The sequence below is a fragment of the Plecotus auritus genome, assembly GCF_963455305.1.
Source record: "Plecotus auritus genome assembly, chromosome: X".
Lineage (NCBI taxonomy): Eukaryota > Metazoa > Chordata > Mammalia > Chiroptera > Vespertilionidae > Plecotus > Plecotus auritus.
In genome coordinates, this window is record NC_137784.1 from 34,345,859 (window position 1) to 34,364,247 (window position 18,389).

Genomic DNA, 18,389 nt, shown 5'->3' on the forward strand with positions numbered 1-18,389 from the left:
CCTATGTGGCTTGAGGGATTGATTATAAAGAAGCAGCATAAAGGAATTATTTTGGAGTGATAGAATTGTTTTGTGTTTTTATGGTGGAGGTGGTTTCATGACTACTATATACATATATTTGTCTTAACTCATAAAACTATACACCGAAAGAGTGATATTTATTGTATGTAAAGTTAAATATGAATAATAATAATGGATTAAAAGGACAATGCTAATAGAGACATATTGGCCAAGATAAAGATACTCAAGGTGTTATATTAACCTAGGTTTAACTCTTTAAAAACAGTAACAAAACAAAAAAACAATGGCTTACACAAACTTCAAATTTTTATTGTTGGAAAGAATATGTAATATTTGAATTGAATTTTATGGACTCCCCATTTTAATATCATATTTTTCAAGAATGAGTACTTATGAGTAAAATATTTTGGTACTTTGCAAATTAGTTAACCAGTTAAGACATTATTAGGGCATTATTAGAGCAGATTTTAAATATGACATCAGATGTATAAGAACAATGTTATATAGGAATTTATCTGATATATTCCCATGTGAAAATATATCCTTAGCTACCAGGAATTTCTAAAGAGGTAGTCATTCCTCGAAACTATTTTTCAAGTACTTCTGAAGCAATAAATCTAAAGTATATATCATCGTTCTCCTTGTTTGAATACAATATACTGAGCATAATTTAATCTTTTCTCAATGGCTCAGGGTCCTCATTAAAACATCAAATTTTAAAGCTTAGAGCAATCTAAACAAATCCCATACCTGAATACTATAAACAAAAGGGCCTAGTTATACTTAAAAATATAAATACATTACAACTGTAACATACTTTATAATTTAAGAAAAATCAGTTTGCATATACCAAATGATTGGACCAATCCAGACTGAAAAGTAAAATAAGTCATATAATCTAATATTTTATAGACTAGGAAATGGATGCTTATAGAAATTAAGTGATTTACCCAATATATCACAGTGGAGCTGAGGGTAGGTCACAGGTTGTCTTATTCTTGTGGGATGGCATGTGCTGAATTGGTGGTGCAGTGCAAAGAATAAATCTTGGGGTAAAGCTAAATGACTTATTTTAGCATTTAATCCCTTAATTCAGTTACCTTCCCTACCCCAAACCAGTGGACCTCCATTTTTATGAAACCAGTGGATTATTATTTTATCTATCACATATACAGTATAAGACCCCAACTTTTTAATTGAAGGTTTTTACAACTTTTAATTTTTGTGCAAATGATTAAAAGTTTTGGTAGTATAGTCATTCAATATTGTTCCACTTAATAGACCAAGATAACTAGGGTGGATGGAGGTAATGACAAATTATCTTGCTTATAAGGGTCTGTCTACTTGCCGTAATTTGAAAGAAAAATAGTAGATCTCTTGAGTGAAGTTGACTTCCTGATGTTGCTACTGAATTTAAGGGAAAAACTAAAAAGTTTACACTATTGTTAGAGTTGTTGACTCCAGAAATCTGTTTAGTACTGGTTACCTATATTTGGCTGTTGGTATTAGTGACAAAGGACCTGTTGTGCTTTTAAAGATTCATATCACATTTGGGTAAGTGTAGCAGTTTTAGCCAGCCAATAGAAAAACATTCCTATATTATTAGGTCAGGTATCATCACACCTGGGTATCTCCCGTATGTTGCACTTTAGGCTTTTAATGGTATTACAGCCCTGCAGAAAATGATCAGAGTCTTTACCTTGATTATGCATTAGTGAACTGAAGTTTATTCGCCTCCTCAGAACTCATTCCAAAGTTCTTTGCATCTAAATCCACACCAGATGAAGCTTTTCAGGTATTTGACTTACATCTTTTGTCTCAGCAAAAACAATGTGCTCTGAAAGCTGGCAGCCATAATAGTAAATATTGCTTTGATGGATGCTGTCCTCTGGAACCAACATCTTTGAAAATTGGTCAGATTTCACATAAAAGGTTTATACTTTTACATGGGTAACCATTCAGAAAATTAGTGGAGTTATTTGTTTCTTAATGTCCCAGGAAGAAACTCTACTCTCATATTTCTGGTGTCCTCTCCAATATCTGACTTTCTTTCATCAGATCGCTAGACGTTAGATAGGAAGATGTTTGTATGGGCAAGAAAGGAAGTTGGGTGTACAAATGCAGAAGATTGCTATATGACTGTCTTTAATTTCTTTATGAGATGGCTTTATAATTTAAAATATTCAGACAAAGGGAAGTTAATTTTTTATGTCAGTGTACTTGTTTTTTTTCCCATACCTAGTATACTAGAATGATTTCTATTTTGTTTTGCTTATAGGGTTGTTGTTTTTGTTGTTGCTGTTTTTCTAATTTTGAGAGACACTTTCCTTGGGAAGGGTTTTTTTCTGACTGTCAACTTTTAGCAATAATTTCAGTGTGACAGCTTTTAACAAGAACCTAAAATTGCCTTAATCTAATTATAAGTATTTTATATAAAATGCACTACTAGAATTTATCTTTTTAAAAAAGAGTTTGACCTGCTTTTTACTTCTGATATTACCAGAGTTGTTTTCCCTTAATATTAAGTATGTTACATATTGATGGGAAGGATAAAGTATTTTGTAAATTTCTCTTATCTAATTATGATGGTGTTAATTTAATTAAAAGGTTTATAGTTTTTATATGGGTTGTTTTTAGTAAAATTACATGATTTTGATTCTTGATTTGTATACTATATAGTTATTAAAATAATTATTTTAATATCACCTAAAGCAATTTTCACAGTCACTAAAACTTGTTGTTTATTTTCAAGCTTTAAAAAGGGGGTTTGTTTTAATATATCAAAAGTACCCTTTTACCCAGAAAGAAAGAAAAAGAAGACACTTTTTTGTTCCAGAGCACAGCTTCTGGCTATAAGACATATACCAGATGCCTTGCTTGACAAAGAACAGTGAGTGTTCCTGTTGATAATTGACCACGTATGGCTACCACCATCTCTGGCTTTATTAGCCATAAATATTTATTTCAGTGAAAGACACTATCCAGATAAGGCTTTCATTTTATTGTCTTTAATGCTGGTGTTTTTTCTAAGCAAATTCAATGTATTTCCATTATGTATAATTTTTCAGTGAAAACCTGTCTCCCTTTGGCACACAGATTTTTGCCCACTAATGGGGATTAATTGACTTTAAAATATCTTGCAGCTTCAAAGCACTAAAATTATTTTTTTAAAACTTGCAAATTCTACACATACACGGTTTTTATTCCAATTTTCAGAGTATCTTCTTTTATTTTTAGATGAATCTACGTTCTGTATTTACTGTAGAACAACAAAGGATTTTACAGCGTTATTATGAAAATGGAATGACAAATCAAAGTAAAAATTGCTTTCAGCTAATATTACAGTGTGCACAGGAGACTAAGCTGGACTTCAGTGTAGTCAGGGTAAGTATTGAGGTCTTACATTCTCGAATTTATAGCTTTTTATTCCAAATTATAATTGCTTAATATAAGAAAAACTATCAGGGTATGAAGTCACTAACTTTATAAACAGCTTCATTTCCCTGGTATAAATATATTAATTTTAAAATAAACCAAGCTAATTATTTATTATTTGTTTCTATGAATACCTTGAAGAAACTAAAAATAAGTTGCCTTTAAACATATCTTTAAATATCCCAGTCCTTCGAACTAATGAATACCTTTAAAATTAGTTGTTGATTTTATGCTGTCTTTAACCTAGAAATAATATAGATAGATAGCCCTACAAAATTATATCAGTAAAACAGGCATTTACTGAGGGACTATTGTGTATCTAGCATATTTTCTTTTATCTAAAAACAAGAAAAAAAGCATATTTTCAGGCATTTATAACTTGAGTATTTTTGTCTTTTTAGGAAAATCTAGACTTTCTTATAAATATTTCCTCTGTCTTTTAATTAAAATGCATGCATTTTAATGGGTTAGCAAGTGAATGACAATAAATCACAAGGGAGGAAATTTTTCTTTATCACAATCATATTCATCTGTAAAAATCAGAGCTGTCAAATGTTTGAGAAGGCAATGAGAAGGTGATAGAGAGGAGGCAAGAGATAAATCTATCAGAACTAGTCACAGATTTCACTGAGTGCACAGGTCCTTTTATGTTTGTCTGGACATGCTACATATCCTGCTGGCGTGAATCCTTAGGGATTTGAATATTAGCAACTTTCCTATCCTTGTCATCATCAGACTAATTTGGGAAAGAGAAAGAATGTCTCTTTTTTTCAATTATTTTTTTTTTCAGAGGAACTTTCAAACACCATAAAGATAAAAATATCTTGATAAGCAAAATTATTTGGGAAATCAATTTCTTAAAAACTAAATGATATATTCATCTTCAAATAATAAGGGAATTGTGCCACCAATTCTAGGGGTGTGGGGATATTCAGGATATCTATTACTTATTGACTGAGATCAACCATCATAAACTAGAAATTTTTCCTATTGACAGCTTAAAATTTCCTATTTAAAATGCCCTTTAGTGAACCTGAGAGAAAAATGTTTAATTGCTTTAGAAAAAATAATATCCTATCTAATAAAGAGGGAATATGCAAATTGACCATCACACCATCACAAAGATGGCGGCACCCACAGCAGAGGTGGGGATCCTGTAACACAAGATGGCTGCACCCACAGCAGAGGCTGAGTTCCCTTAACGAGCCTTAAGGAACACTCAGCAGGGTCCTGAGGCTGCGTGGTACTGGGCCGGGGCAGGGGACCTGAGGCTGTGCCTCCTGCCCAGTAGGGTTTGACATGAGACCTCAGGCTGTGCCCCCAACCCGGTGGGGCTTGACGGGTGACGGGGGACCTGAGGCTGCACCCTCCACCCAGCACCGGGCCAGGGGACCTGAGGTTGCGTCCCCGCTCGGTGTGGCTTGACAGGGGTGGGGCCGGCCAGGTCTGGATCTCACCTAATGGGGGTGGGGCCAGCTGGGTCTGGGTGGTCTTGCACGATTTTGAGGTGCCACAGGTGGGTGGAGACTTGACTCTGGGTCCCACGGTGTGCCCCAGACTCTGACAGGAGGAAGATTTTCATATACATTTTACTAATTTTCTTTCATTTCCTTCACTTTTATTATAGAGAAAGGGCAAATAACAATATTAAAATATTTCCTCTAATTAATCCCCTTTTAATGTGCACAAATTTCTTGCACCGGGCCACTAGTAAAGTGTATAATATTTCAAATTGATGTGATTTCACTTTATAAGTACAAACTCATTCCCCCTGCACCTATGGTAACTTCTTTCTTCTTTTTTTTTCCCCTGTTTTATTTTACCATTGCTTTAAAGTGAAATGCCTTCGTAGGCAGCTGCTTTGTGGACTGTGACCTTTCATATTTCAAATTTGTTATTGCATCTTTCCTAATAACTTACCGATTGTACTTAAATATTGAGAGTGTTGAAATACACACATTTATATTTATGCTTCAAATGATGTGAAATCTAAAACAAACAATAGAAATAAAAAGAAATAAATTCATAGAATGTAAGCTTACAAGTAATATGTTAAATAAATTACAAGGAATTGTGTCAAACAGATTCATTCTCTCTATTGTAGGAGAGCGTACAGAAATTTGGTCATCCAAATCTAAATTCCAACACAGTTTTGGTGGCTTTCCTACTCAGACAAAAAGGGAGTTCTTTATCGACTCATCATCCACAATGTCCCCTCCCCCCAGTATTTTGCTTGGTTTGTATGTTCTTTTGAAACATAAATTACTTTTCTTATTTATAATATAGTGTTTGTTTTGTTTTTCTTCATTTTACTAAACATGATTTTAATGTAAGTAGAACTTAAAAGGTTAAAATATCCATGCAAAAATAAATATGATGGGGTAATGGTACAGGAAAACAAAGAGGAAGGTCTAAAAAGAGGAAAATAAGTTGGGAATTTCTAAGAGAAAACTGAAAAGAATCTTATGGAGACTAAGGATTGATGACCCAAGCATCTTTCCATTTTCTATCTGGTATCACTTTCCTAGTCCAAATCCCAAATTAACATATCTATTTGTTTGACCTATTTTTTCTCTCACACCAATAAGGCCTTTGGAAAGAAAAATAATGTATATTCTATAAGCACTGGTAAATTTTGGATTATCTAAGTGAATGACTTTTAGGAAAATTTTTTCAGCTGTTTGGAACCTTCAGACAATGAATTTTCTTTATTTTTAACATTTTAAGTGGAAATATTTTTAATACATACTTTATTACTTTACTTCAGTAGATAATATTGAAAAACACTTTTTGACTCAGAGTTTTGTTATGGAAATCAATTATTGTACTGTGCTCACATAATAATGCTCACAACATGCTAAGGTATATGGAGTGACTTTCCCCTTTACTAAAAAACACCAGTCTAATGATTTCTCAGATCAATTCTCGTGTATGTGTATGTGTGTGTGTTTCCTTCTCCTTTTTAGTGAGCAATATGCATTTCGTAAACACACTTAGTTTTGTTGCTAACAAAGTGTCTCCAAAAGCAAACTCAATCACCAAGGCCCCTCATATTTGTGATTTCTAACTTATTATAGATTAGAATACCAAGTTTATTAAATCCTATATAATAAAAGGCTAATATGCAAATTGTCCACTCGACCAGGAGTTCAATCAAGAGTTCAAACAGGGGGTGGGGCCAACCAACCACCTGCAGCCCTTCCCCCTGGCCGGCCCTGCCCCTTGATCACCCCCCACCCCCATCGGGAATGGGGCCAGCCCACCAACTGCCTGCAGCCCCTCCCCCCGGCCAGCCTGCCCCTATTGGGGGCTGGCCGACTGGACCCCACCTGTGCATGAATTAGTGCACCGAGCCTCTAGTTATATATAAAACAAAATAAAGTGGGTTTTTAGGTCAGGGATTGTTTTAGTAAGATACATGGATCTTGTTACATCTAGGTTGCCTGCCTTCTGAAGTTAGATAGCTGAGTGTCATATGCACATGATATTCTACTGAATTTTATTTTGTGATGGGTAGATAATATAAATACCTAGGGATTTATGTAAATAATATTTGCACTGTGTAAGTAAGTCATAAATTAGCAATGCACTGGGATCACTCTTAAATTTCTGTGTTAGGGTAGATATTCTGGTACTGTGATGAGAACATGGTAGGCTATTTATTTGTTTTCTCAGAAATATTGCCGAGCTGCCCTTCCAATGTAGTAGCTCTTGAGTTCACATTTTACCAATTCACTACCGTTTCATGTTTATAACTTTTAAATGCAATGTTTATTTATATTTATGAAAATTATGCCTCATAATTCTTTTGCATATTTTTCATACTTGAAAAGCCATATCACAATAGTTTATTTGGAATATTTGTAAAATTTACCTTTTTGAACCATACATCGAAATTACATTTATCCAAAAACATTTCTTTTTTAAAAAAATTCTTTATTGATTAAGGTGTTACATATTTGTCCTTATTCCTCCATTACTCTCGCCATCCCCCCGACTCATGCCCTCATCCCCCTGTTGTCTGTGTCATTGGTTAGGCTTATATGCATGCATACAAGTCCCTTGGTTGATCTCTCCCCCTTACCCTCACCTTCCCCTACCTTCTTTTTAGATATTTCTTTTGAGTATATACTTTAAAACCTTCTAGATTTTTTCTCCTGTCTCGTTCTGTGACATTTATATTCATTTGTCCCTCTGCTTATAATTCTCACTTCTGCGGTTTAGTAAAACTAAACCAGAGTTCATTTAAAATTTCCACAGCCTCATATAAAGCAAAATGGAGCCATCACAGTTTCTGGAACATTTTCTTTATTAGAGAAATATTAATTACAAAAGTATAAAATGGTCAACAGAGACCACCATTTCAAAAATTTCTCACCATAGTGGAAGAATATGTTTTGAGATCAAGAAAATTGATTTTAAATTCTGGTGGCAGGTATCCACAAGTCAGTTAACACTTCTAAACCTCAGTTTCTTCACTTACACAATTTTAAAGTAACACCTACCAAAGGAGATAATATCTATAAAAACATATGATGGGTATTTAATACATGATAGCTTTTATTTATAGTGTTGCAGCAACATTAATATAGTTTATAGTATAAAGAGCATAGCAAATTGGATAATTTTTGTGGTCTTCTAAAACTTTTGGTCACACAAAAGTTAACCAAATATTAAATTTACCCTGTACCATGTCTGTGTGAAGCTAGTTCATTTAATGTTCTCACTTATTTATTTTTTAAGAATTCTTAATAGATTAATGTGTTTTGATAGTTTATAATCTGGATCACATTTTGAAATAATTATAGAGTTTATTGATCACATTATGGAGTGAAATATTTCTTATTGCACATTTTAAGAAGAATCACGATTCAATGTAATAATACTAAGATTATTATAATACATTATTTATATAAAAATATATATTTTTGTAATCAATTCCTGAATGCCAATCACTAGTGTTATTTTATTAATAATATATTTTTTGTTTACAGCATAAAATTTGGTAAGGAGACAAAAGTGTAAAGAAGAAAATAATTACCATAAATTAATGACAAACAGGAAAATATTTGCAACTTATGACAAAGTGTTGCTACCTTTAGTAGAAAATTGCTCCTATAAATCAATTAAAAAACAAATACCCAATATAACAATAAGTAAAGGAAATGGATAAGCTATTCTATCAAAGCAATATAATAACCATAGAAATTTAAACCCAAACAGTAATTTTATAGCTCTTATTAACTCCTGGAGTACAAAGGACCACAAAAAGGTAATGCAAAGTCTTGGTAAAGGTGTGGAGAAACCAGAACTCTTATAAATACATGGCAGGGTACTTTGAAAATATCAAAAAGCACAAGTTTCTTTCTAGAATAACATTCTAACAGACCAGTAGCACAAGGATGCATGTACAATGATGTGTGTTGTAGTATGTTTTATAATAGTGAATATTTCTAAAAATAACCTAAATATCTAGCAATATTAAATTAACCAAGTTATAAAATATTAATAGAAGAAAAATCTTAAACCTGAAAACTGCAAGTATATATTTGTTTACCACTATTACAAGCATTTTCCAATGACATTAACTACCTTAACTATGCTTCCAATTTTCATTATTATAAAGAAACATATGATGAACGTCAATACATACAAACTTATATATATCTATGATTATTTTTAGGATAAATTCACAAAAGTGGATTTACTAGGTCAAAGGATATAAACATTTTTAAGGTTCTTGCTATGGATAAATAGATTGGTTGGGTTTTGAGGACAGGAGCCACAATACAATTCCATTATCAAAGTTCCTTGGTATCTATTAAATACAAGTCCCTGATCATTCTGACCTTATACTTTAGTTATTTTTAATTTTATTATATTTCTTTTTTTTCCTTTAATATGTATAGGCCTTGGTTCTCTGACAAATGGAAATACAATTTATCCAACAGGAATTGTTTTATCTTGTCTTTTTTGGTTAAGAATTTTTCTATAACATAATTTTTTTATTCTTCCAGACGTGGGTCGGCAATAAGAGAAGAAAAATGAGCAGTAAAAATTCTGAATCAGTAGCAGCAACAACAGGAACTATTCCTGGTACCTCTTTGGCAGCTCCAGACATTACAGTAAGAAATGTGGTTAATATTTCTCAACCCTCAAGCCAACAGTCTTCTTGGTCATCTGCCAATAATGATGTCATTGTGACTGGAATATACAGTCCAGCCAGTTCATTAAGTAGGCAAGGGACAACCAAATATACAAATACACAAATTACGGAAGCACATAAAATCCCCATTCAGAAAACGGCCAGTGAAAATGGTACTGAGTTTCAGCTGCACATTCCTGTTCAAAGACAAGTAGCACACTGTAAAAATGCCTCTCTGCTCTTGGGTGAAAAAACGATTATTTTGTCAAGACAGACAAGTGTGCTAAATGCTGGAAACTCCGTATACACAAAGAAAAACTACGGAAGCTCTTCAATGCAAGCCTCTGATATCATGGTACCTCAAAAGCCATCTTGCCACCGACCTTGCAAAATTGAACCAGTTGGAATTCAAAGGCCATATAAGCCTGAACACACGCGTCTAACATCACATAACTTATGTGGGCAAAAGCCACCTATTAGAGATCCTTACTGTAGAACACAAAACTTAGAAATCCGTGAAGTATTTTCATTGGCAGTTAGTGATTACCCTCAGAGAATTCTGGGAGGAAATCCTCCACAGAAGTCTAGTTCAGCAGAAGGAACTTGTTTGTCCATTGCAATGGAGACTGGAGATGCTGATGATGAGTATGCCAGAGAGGAAGAGTTAGCACTGATGGGAGCACAGATACCAAGCTACTCAAGATTTTATGAACGTTGCAGTTCCCTTCGAGCTGAGAACCAAAGTACAGTTTTGCCAGGACCAGGAAGAAATATGCCAAATTCACATATGGTGAATATTAGAGACTTGTCAAATAATGTATTATATCAAAATAGAGACTACCATTTGACACCACGAACCTCATTACATACAGCATCTACAACAATTTACAGTAATACAAATCCACCACGGAATAATTTTTCTTCACATTTTGCATCATCAAACCAATTGAGGTTATCACAAAACCAAAACAATTACCAGGTAATGTGTAAGTTTGTTATATAAAGGTTTTAAAAACCATTGTTTGGTATAAAAAGCTGTGTTGGTATCCAGTTAGACTTGAGACCTGGGTCCCATAACTCAAATTTTGAAGTCATTTGAGATTTTTTTTTGCTTCAAAATGGTGGTTTGGGGTCATCTCTTTGAAGAATCTTGCACTTTTTTGGTCATGTTTAATTATGTTTTTTTTTCTTTGTGGAATATAATAATTTTTATAACATGGCAGCTTTCTCCTGATATTTAAAATGATTTGACCAGCAAATAGTAGCCTTATGGGAAGCAACTCATTTGCCATCACTAAAATAGGACTAAATTGGCTACATTCATCCCCTTGAACATAGATTATTCCTATAATGATTTTTACTTGTAGTGTGAGGAGACGTCACTAGATGAGTGGTGCTTTCCCTGGGTACATTGCAAGGGAAGTCAATCATTTCTCTAGGTGATGATTGCTGGGAAGTCAGAGCCTGTTGTAACTCAGCCAACTCCTTTCTCTAAAAGGAAGTGCTTTATTCAAACATTAAGTGGAATACTAATCACATAGTCTTTTTAAAAAATGTGTATAAGGCATGTTCAGAATAAAAATTAAAGCAAATTTTACCTGTGAAAAAATAAATTTCATTTCTTTACTTTCCCACATATTTAATTATCTACGTGTGCTTCAAATATTCTCAAGAGTGAGGTATAAGCCTTTCTTAGAACATCCTTTAAAGTCATAGATCATCTCTTAAAAATCTGTTTCAGAGAATTTGAATTTCAGAGCATGAATATTTACCTTTTTTCTTGCTACTAGCTAGACTCTAATTTGTTCAAACACAATATTTAAATTTTATCTGAATTTAAGATGCTTTCTGGCTATTCTCAATTAATATAAAAAATAAATTTACCCTAACTCCCTTCATTTTATAATACTCTACTTCAAAATGAAAAGCAATATTGGAGTATGAGAACTATCCCTCTGGCACCTACCCCTAACAGAAGAAGACTCTATCATCATCATTAGTCATCATTTTTCATTGAGAGTCTACCGATTTTTCTGTATTTGCTCTTTCCTAAAGCATGCTTAAACTAACATTGAATCATACCATAAAGTTCCTCCCCAACACCCCTTTCATTCCCTACTTTTCTTTTTACTTTTTCACCCCTTCAGTTTTGTCTTTAATAACAATATTAACAATACATTTAGCATTGTTGAAAGTTTTACACAGGCATCATCAGTTACTTTATATACCTGATCTCACTTAATCTCCATGGCTATCTAGACATACAGATACTTAATCCACATTCCAATAACTTGTCCAGGATCACACAGCCAGTACATGTGAGAACCACAATACAACTCAGATATATATCATGTTTTTTTTTTCTGCTTTACCATACACCCTAACAATGTTAAATGCATTAGAGTATTTGGAGGTCTGAGAGTAAAATTTTAATTTTTAATTTTTCATAAACTGTTCCCATAAGGACAATTTATCCTATAGTTATACCTTTTTATAGCCTCTATTTTTCCCTGAAAGAACTTTGAAAGGGATTTAATTTATATAAAATAACTTTAAGTGGAATAAAACTTAGCTAATTTTTAAAGAGTAATATTTTTAAAGAAAGGCAGTCTGACATAATTTCGAGCATGGGCTTAGAGCCAAATATACCTGGGTTCAATCTAGGCTCTTCCACTTTCTACTTGTGTGATTTTAGGCAAGTGACATAACCTTCCTTGTGACAGTTTCCTCATTTGTATAATGTGGTTAGTAACACCTACTTTTCAGGAATGCTGTATCAAGAAATGGCACAATCTGTGCCAGGCTCCTTGCATGCTCCATGGTTTAAATTTTCTTATACTTACAACCTCACAGTTAGAAAGTTAATGCAATTGCTAGTTTAGGTCTTTATATTCTATTTCAAGTAAAATATTGCAATATCACATTGTAGTTGGGAAAATAATAGCTGTAGTGCTGGCTGAGAGAAGACTGGAGATCAGCTATCAACTTCACTGTCATCTATCGATTAAAATCCCATGTATTTCTCTTTATATTATACCAGACCACCTCCAACTTGACTTGAGACAGTATGAGAGAGACTGTTTGCAGAGAACCCTTGGGGCATCATTACCCCCCACTTCCTTTAATTAGTTGATGGTTGGGGACAACAAGGCAGCCTGGGGAAGTGTAGTAAATCAGGTTTAGCATCTTAGTCTATTTGGGTTGCTATAGTATAGCAAAAATACCATAGACTGGTGGCTTAAACACAAAAATTTATTTCTCCCAGTTTTGGAGGATAGGTAGCTCAAGATCAAGGTGCTGACAGATTCTGTGTCTGGTAAGATCCCGCTTCCTAATGTATAGAAGACTGTCTTCTCACTGTGTCTTTATAAGGTAGGAGTAAGGAAGTCTCTTTTGTAATAGCACTAATCCCATTCTTGAGGGCTCCATTATTATGAATTAACTACCTCCTAAAAGCCCAACCTCAAAAATACCATCACATTAGGTTTCAACAAGTGAGTTCAGCTGGGACACAAGCATTCAGTCCATGTTAGTTATTCTCCAAGATTTTAATGAAGCTCATTACCAAGCTGTATTACTGTAACATCATGACTTAGAAAAATAGAATGTATGGCCATCTCTGCAGTTTTCTAGCTGTGAAACTATAAGCAAACAATTCTATTTCATTTCTGACCCTGGGAATATGTAACAGAGATATTTGCCTCTTCTTTTTGTTACACCTGGTATCTTCAACCTAGTACTGAAGGATAGTCTAATTCCAAGCTATCTTGGTGAATAAGTACAAATTGAGGGAATCCTAAAGGATACTAACAAGTTTAAATCAGCTCTGTTTTGCAGCCCCTTGGGAATCATAATAAGTTCAAAGTTGTAGTAAGAAAACTGTTAGGAGGTTGCTGTACCAGGATACCATAGCCCAATTGCATTTCAAAAACTCTCCAGGCTAACCTCACTCCTTAGAAGACATATTGGAGCCCTATTGGTCTCCAAAGTGACATTCACTTTTCATGCCATTGCTGTTAGTCCACTATTTATCATTGGTTTTTAATTATCTACACTAATAAAAGAGAAACATGCAAATTAACCATCACTCCACTACACCCACAAGCCAAGCCCACCAGCCAATAAGAGTGAGTATGCAAATTAACCCAACCAAGAGAGGAGTTCACTTTGATTTTTTTGCATATGTATATCCAGGTGTCACAGCACTATTTGTTGAAAACACTATACATTCCCCAATGAATGCTCTTGCTATTCTTCTCAAAATCAATTGATCATATGTAAGAGTTTATTTCTGGGTATATAATCTGTCCATTTGCATATATATTTATATATGTGTATTTTTATGTTAATACAACATTGTTTTGATTAATGTAACTTCGTTAGAAGTTTTGAAATTGGGAAGTGAGTCCTCCAACTGAATTCTTTTCAAATTAATTTTGTCTATTCTGGGTACCTTGCATTTACATATGACTTTTAGGATCACCTTGTCACTTTCTGCAAAAGAAAGCCACCTGGACTATTTATAGAGATTATGTTCCATTGTATAGCAATTTGGGAATATTGCCATATTAATTATATTGAGTCTTCTGATCCATGTATGCCTTTCCACTTATTATATCTTCTTTAAGTTTTAAATAATTTGTTCTAGTTTTCAGTAGATAATGCTTGCATTTATTCTGTTAAATTTATTCTGAAGTATATAACTCTTTCTGATGCTACTTTAAATGAAATTTCTATACTAATTTAATTGTTGAATTGCTCATTGATTTTTTTAAAATATATTTTATTGATATTTTACAGAGAGGAAGGGAGAGGGATAGAGAGCTAGAAACATCGATGAGAGAGAAACATCGATCAGCTGCCTCCTGCACACCTCCCACTGGGGATGTGCCCGCAACCAAGGTACATGCCCTTGACCGGAATTGAACCCGGGACCCCTCAGTCCGCAGGCCGACGCTCTATCCACTGAGCCAAACCGGTTTTGGCTCATTGATTTTTATATATCAAACTTGTATTCTGAAAACTAATATATTACTTATAGTAGACAACAGGGAATTCCATCGACAAGCACAGATAGCTTTTACTTGTGTAAAATTTTACTTCTTTTTATTGACTAATTGCTAGTAACTCTAGTACAATGTTGAATAGAAGTGGTACAAGATATGTTTCTCTTCCTGTTGATCTTATTAATGTTTAAGGTGGAAAATGTTAAACATGATGTCACCTGTTGGATTTTGTAGATGCTCTTTGTCAGGATGAGGAGGTTCTCTTTTATTCCTGGTATGTTAAGTGATTTTCTCGTGAAAGGATATTTATTTTTGTCAAATGATATTTCTGTATCTAATGAGAAATTCTGTGCATTTTTTTATATTTTATCAATATAGAGTATTACATTTTTTTCTTTTTCTTTTTTCAGTAATTATTTTGTATATTTTTTCAGATTAATTAAGATTTAATTGACATAGAGCACTGTATAACTTAAGTTGTACAGCCATAATTATTTCAGTTACTTATATTGTGAAGTTGCCATAAGTTTAGTTAATATCCAGTGTTTTAGTTAATAACAATGTTTTTCTTCTTGTGGTGAGAACTCTTGGAGCTACTCTCTTAACAACTTTCAAATATACCATACAGCAATGTTAACTATAGTTATCCTGTTGTACATTACATTCCTAGTACTTATTTATCTTATATAACTGAAAGTTTGTACCTTTGGAACACCTTCATCCAATCCCCCCAAACACTGGTACCCACAAGTCTGATCTCTTTTTCTATGAGATTTTTTTTTTTTTTTTACATTTCACATATAAATGAGATAATACAGTATTTGTCTTTCTCTGTCTGATATATTTCAATTAGCATAATGCCCCTAAGGTCCATTCATGTTGTCACCTATACCAGGTTTTTCTTCTTTTTCAGAGCTGAATATTTATCTGATACATACAGGGTGTCCCAAAATAACATATACACAATTTGAATGATTATAAACTCAGTGTTTATTAACACACAGTTCATTTTCAAAATTTAAAAGAATCTACAGAAATGAGTAATTTTTTTTTGTCAATGCCTGTTTTTAAACTGATGACTTTTCCGGTCCAGGCACTGCTGATAATGTGAAGCAATGGAATCGCACACATCAAGAATCATTTCATTCGGCATTTGTGCAACCTCAATTCATCAACTGTTGCAACCTTATCTTTTATGTATCCTTATTTTAAAATGTCTAGTGGCACTAAATTTTCTCTGTTCAAAGCTTAGTCTGGCTTCACCCATTATTTTTTATTTTATTTTTTTCCCCTTCATATATATATATTTTTTATTTTCTTGTTATACCTTCCCAAAACAGAGACATTCGACAGTAGTTAGAATGGCCATCTCCCAACATTAAAAAAAATCTGTACCCACCCCCAACCCCAATGGGTGAACAAAGTAAATAGTAGTAACCTAGAGTTCAGCTGAGTGAGCCATTGTGGAGCCTTAAGTGGTGAGGTCTTCCAATTTCAGTGATGTGTCTTCAACTTGTATCATCATTTTAGTAGAAAAACATAATTTAATTTTGGTGAAATGAGATTCATCTCCCAACAGAATTAGTAAACAGCATTCACTGAGTTTCACATTCTTCTTTTGTGAACTGTGAAGAAAATGAATGGTAGCTAGAAGATCAATGGGATTCCAGCTCCAGCTGCAGATGGAATGACAATATACCAGGACAAAAACACTTATATTTTGATTTACAAAGCTAATAGCAGTTATAAATCTGCAACTTAATTACAGACCAACTACACCACAATCTTTTCAAATGGCAAATATAAAAAAGTGTTACAAAAATATTTCAGAAAAAGTGCATAGTCTAAGTGCATAATAAATAAAAGCACTGAAAAATATCTTGCTAGAGGGAGTTCAGCTTGGAAAAGTTATTACCAAAGCTAAACATTTTTATTTTACACAAGCTATACTCAAAAATAGCTTTATGAGACTGATTTCTGGCTAAAAGTAAAATCTCCCCATTTTTTTAATAGACTACTTCAAGCCACTTGTTACATAAAACCCCTTTGCAAATCATTTTAGGTTTAGTGTTAAAACTGTTACTGATTTCTGGCTAAAAGTAAAATCTCCCCATTTTTTTAATAGACTACTTCAAGCCACTTGTTACATAAAACCCCTTTGCAAATCATTTTACGTTTAGTGTTAAAACTGTTACTCAAACTTTTTTGGTCTGGAGGAGAAAGGCATTATTCTTTTTTTTTATGACTTGCAGGCACAAATACCTAGTGCTACCACTGCTAGGACTTGGTTAGTGTAACTCCAGCGCCTCAGACGAACAGCAGGACTGATTCTGAATAAATGAAAGCGTTAAAGGGTTTAACTGCAGAATGAAGATTTTCTTTAAATTTTTTGTTAATTGGCTCTGAGCAGATTGATTCTTAACCTTGGAGAATATCACATTATGTGAGATTAATATGATCACTGACCCTCCCTAACCCACTCATTTTCTGTAGTTTTTCTGCACTTCCCTCAATCTTATATGCCACTCTTCTTTTTCTGACCCAAGAGAAAGAAAGATTTGTTGACAGTTTTTTTTTTAACTGTAATTTATTCATTTAGAGCATGTCAGAGTAAATTTAAAAGTACTTTCGTCTGAAAATGATGCCAGGAGCCTATTGTGTAAAAAAATGTAGGTGTTTTGTAAAATAATCTTGAAATTGTAAATTGACACTAGTTTGGTCAGATTGTGCCAAGCTTAATTTTTCTTTTTTATTTGAAAACTACTTTAGCAATAATTCCGTGATTACTACATTCTGCTATTAAAGGATAAATTAGCACCATCACACTGCAGAAATCATGAGTATGAACTTGTGGGGTAGGCAGCTTCGCTTCTTTTCTACCCACCCATGTCAGTTAAGGTGTTTGTTTCTTGACTAATAAACCCTTTGAAACTTTCACCCATTATTTTAAACCAGCTAAACCTGAAAAAAAGGTGAAAATTAAGTGAGTTATCAGCTTTAAAGTATGTATACAGCCCTAGCCTGCTTGGCTCAGTGAATAGAGTATAGGCCTGTGGACTGAAGGGTCACGGGTTTAATTCCGGTCAAGGGCATATGCCTGGGTTGCGGGCTCCATCCCCAGTAGGAGGCGTGCAGGAGGCAGACAATCAATGGTTCTCTCTCATCATTGATGTTTCTATCTCTCCCTCTCCCTTCCTCTCTGAAATCAATAAAAATATTTAAAAAATATGTATACATTTTGAGAACACCCTATATATAGTGAAAACTACATATATACAAATATATTATGTAGTTTTTCTAATACATATATAATTATAGCAGCATTATTTACAACAGCCAATATATGGAAACAGCTTAAGTGAATGGACATAAGCCATTTCCATATCTTGGCTATTGTAAATAATGCTGCTATGATTATGGGGATGGAGATATCTCTTTGACAAAGTGTTTTCATTGACTTTGGATCTATTCCCAGCAATGGAATTGCTGGATCATGTGATAGCTTTATTTTTAATATTTTGTGGAACCACCTTACTGTTTTCCATGGTGGCTGCATCAATTTATAATCCCACCAACAATGCACAAGTGTTGCCTTTTATCTATATTCTGTCACCACTTTTTATCTCTAATTATTTTATGATAGCTCTCATAACAAACTTAAGGTGATATCCCACTGTGTTTTTTTAATAAATCTTTATTGCTGAAACTATTACATATTTTCACTTTTTTTCTCCATTGACCTCCTCCAGCCCGACCCCGCTCCCCCACCCTAGGCCTTCAGC

At 33.7% G+C, this 18,389-nt stretch overlaps 1 protein-coding gene across 3 annotated transcripts in view; it reads left to right on the forward strand.

Annotated features, from left to right (window-relative positions):
- The window catches only part of HDX (highly divergent homeobox), a 175,187-nt gene that overhangs the window by 42,049 nt on the left and 114,749 nt on the right, over positions 1-18,389 (forward strand). For 2 of the 3 annotated variants that reach the window (XM_080652344.1, XM_080652345.1), the window contains exons 2-3: positions 3,259-3,405; positions 9,474-10,580. In XM_080652344.1, the coding sequence (XP_080508470.1) occupies positions 3,259-3,405; positions 9,474-10,580 (1,254 nt within the window). The remainder of the gene's footprint in view (positions 1-3,258; positions 3,406-9,473; positions 10,581-18,389) is intronic. The other variant, XM_080652346.1, reaches the window with a different exon arrangement.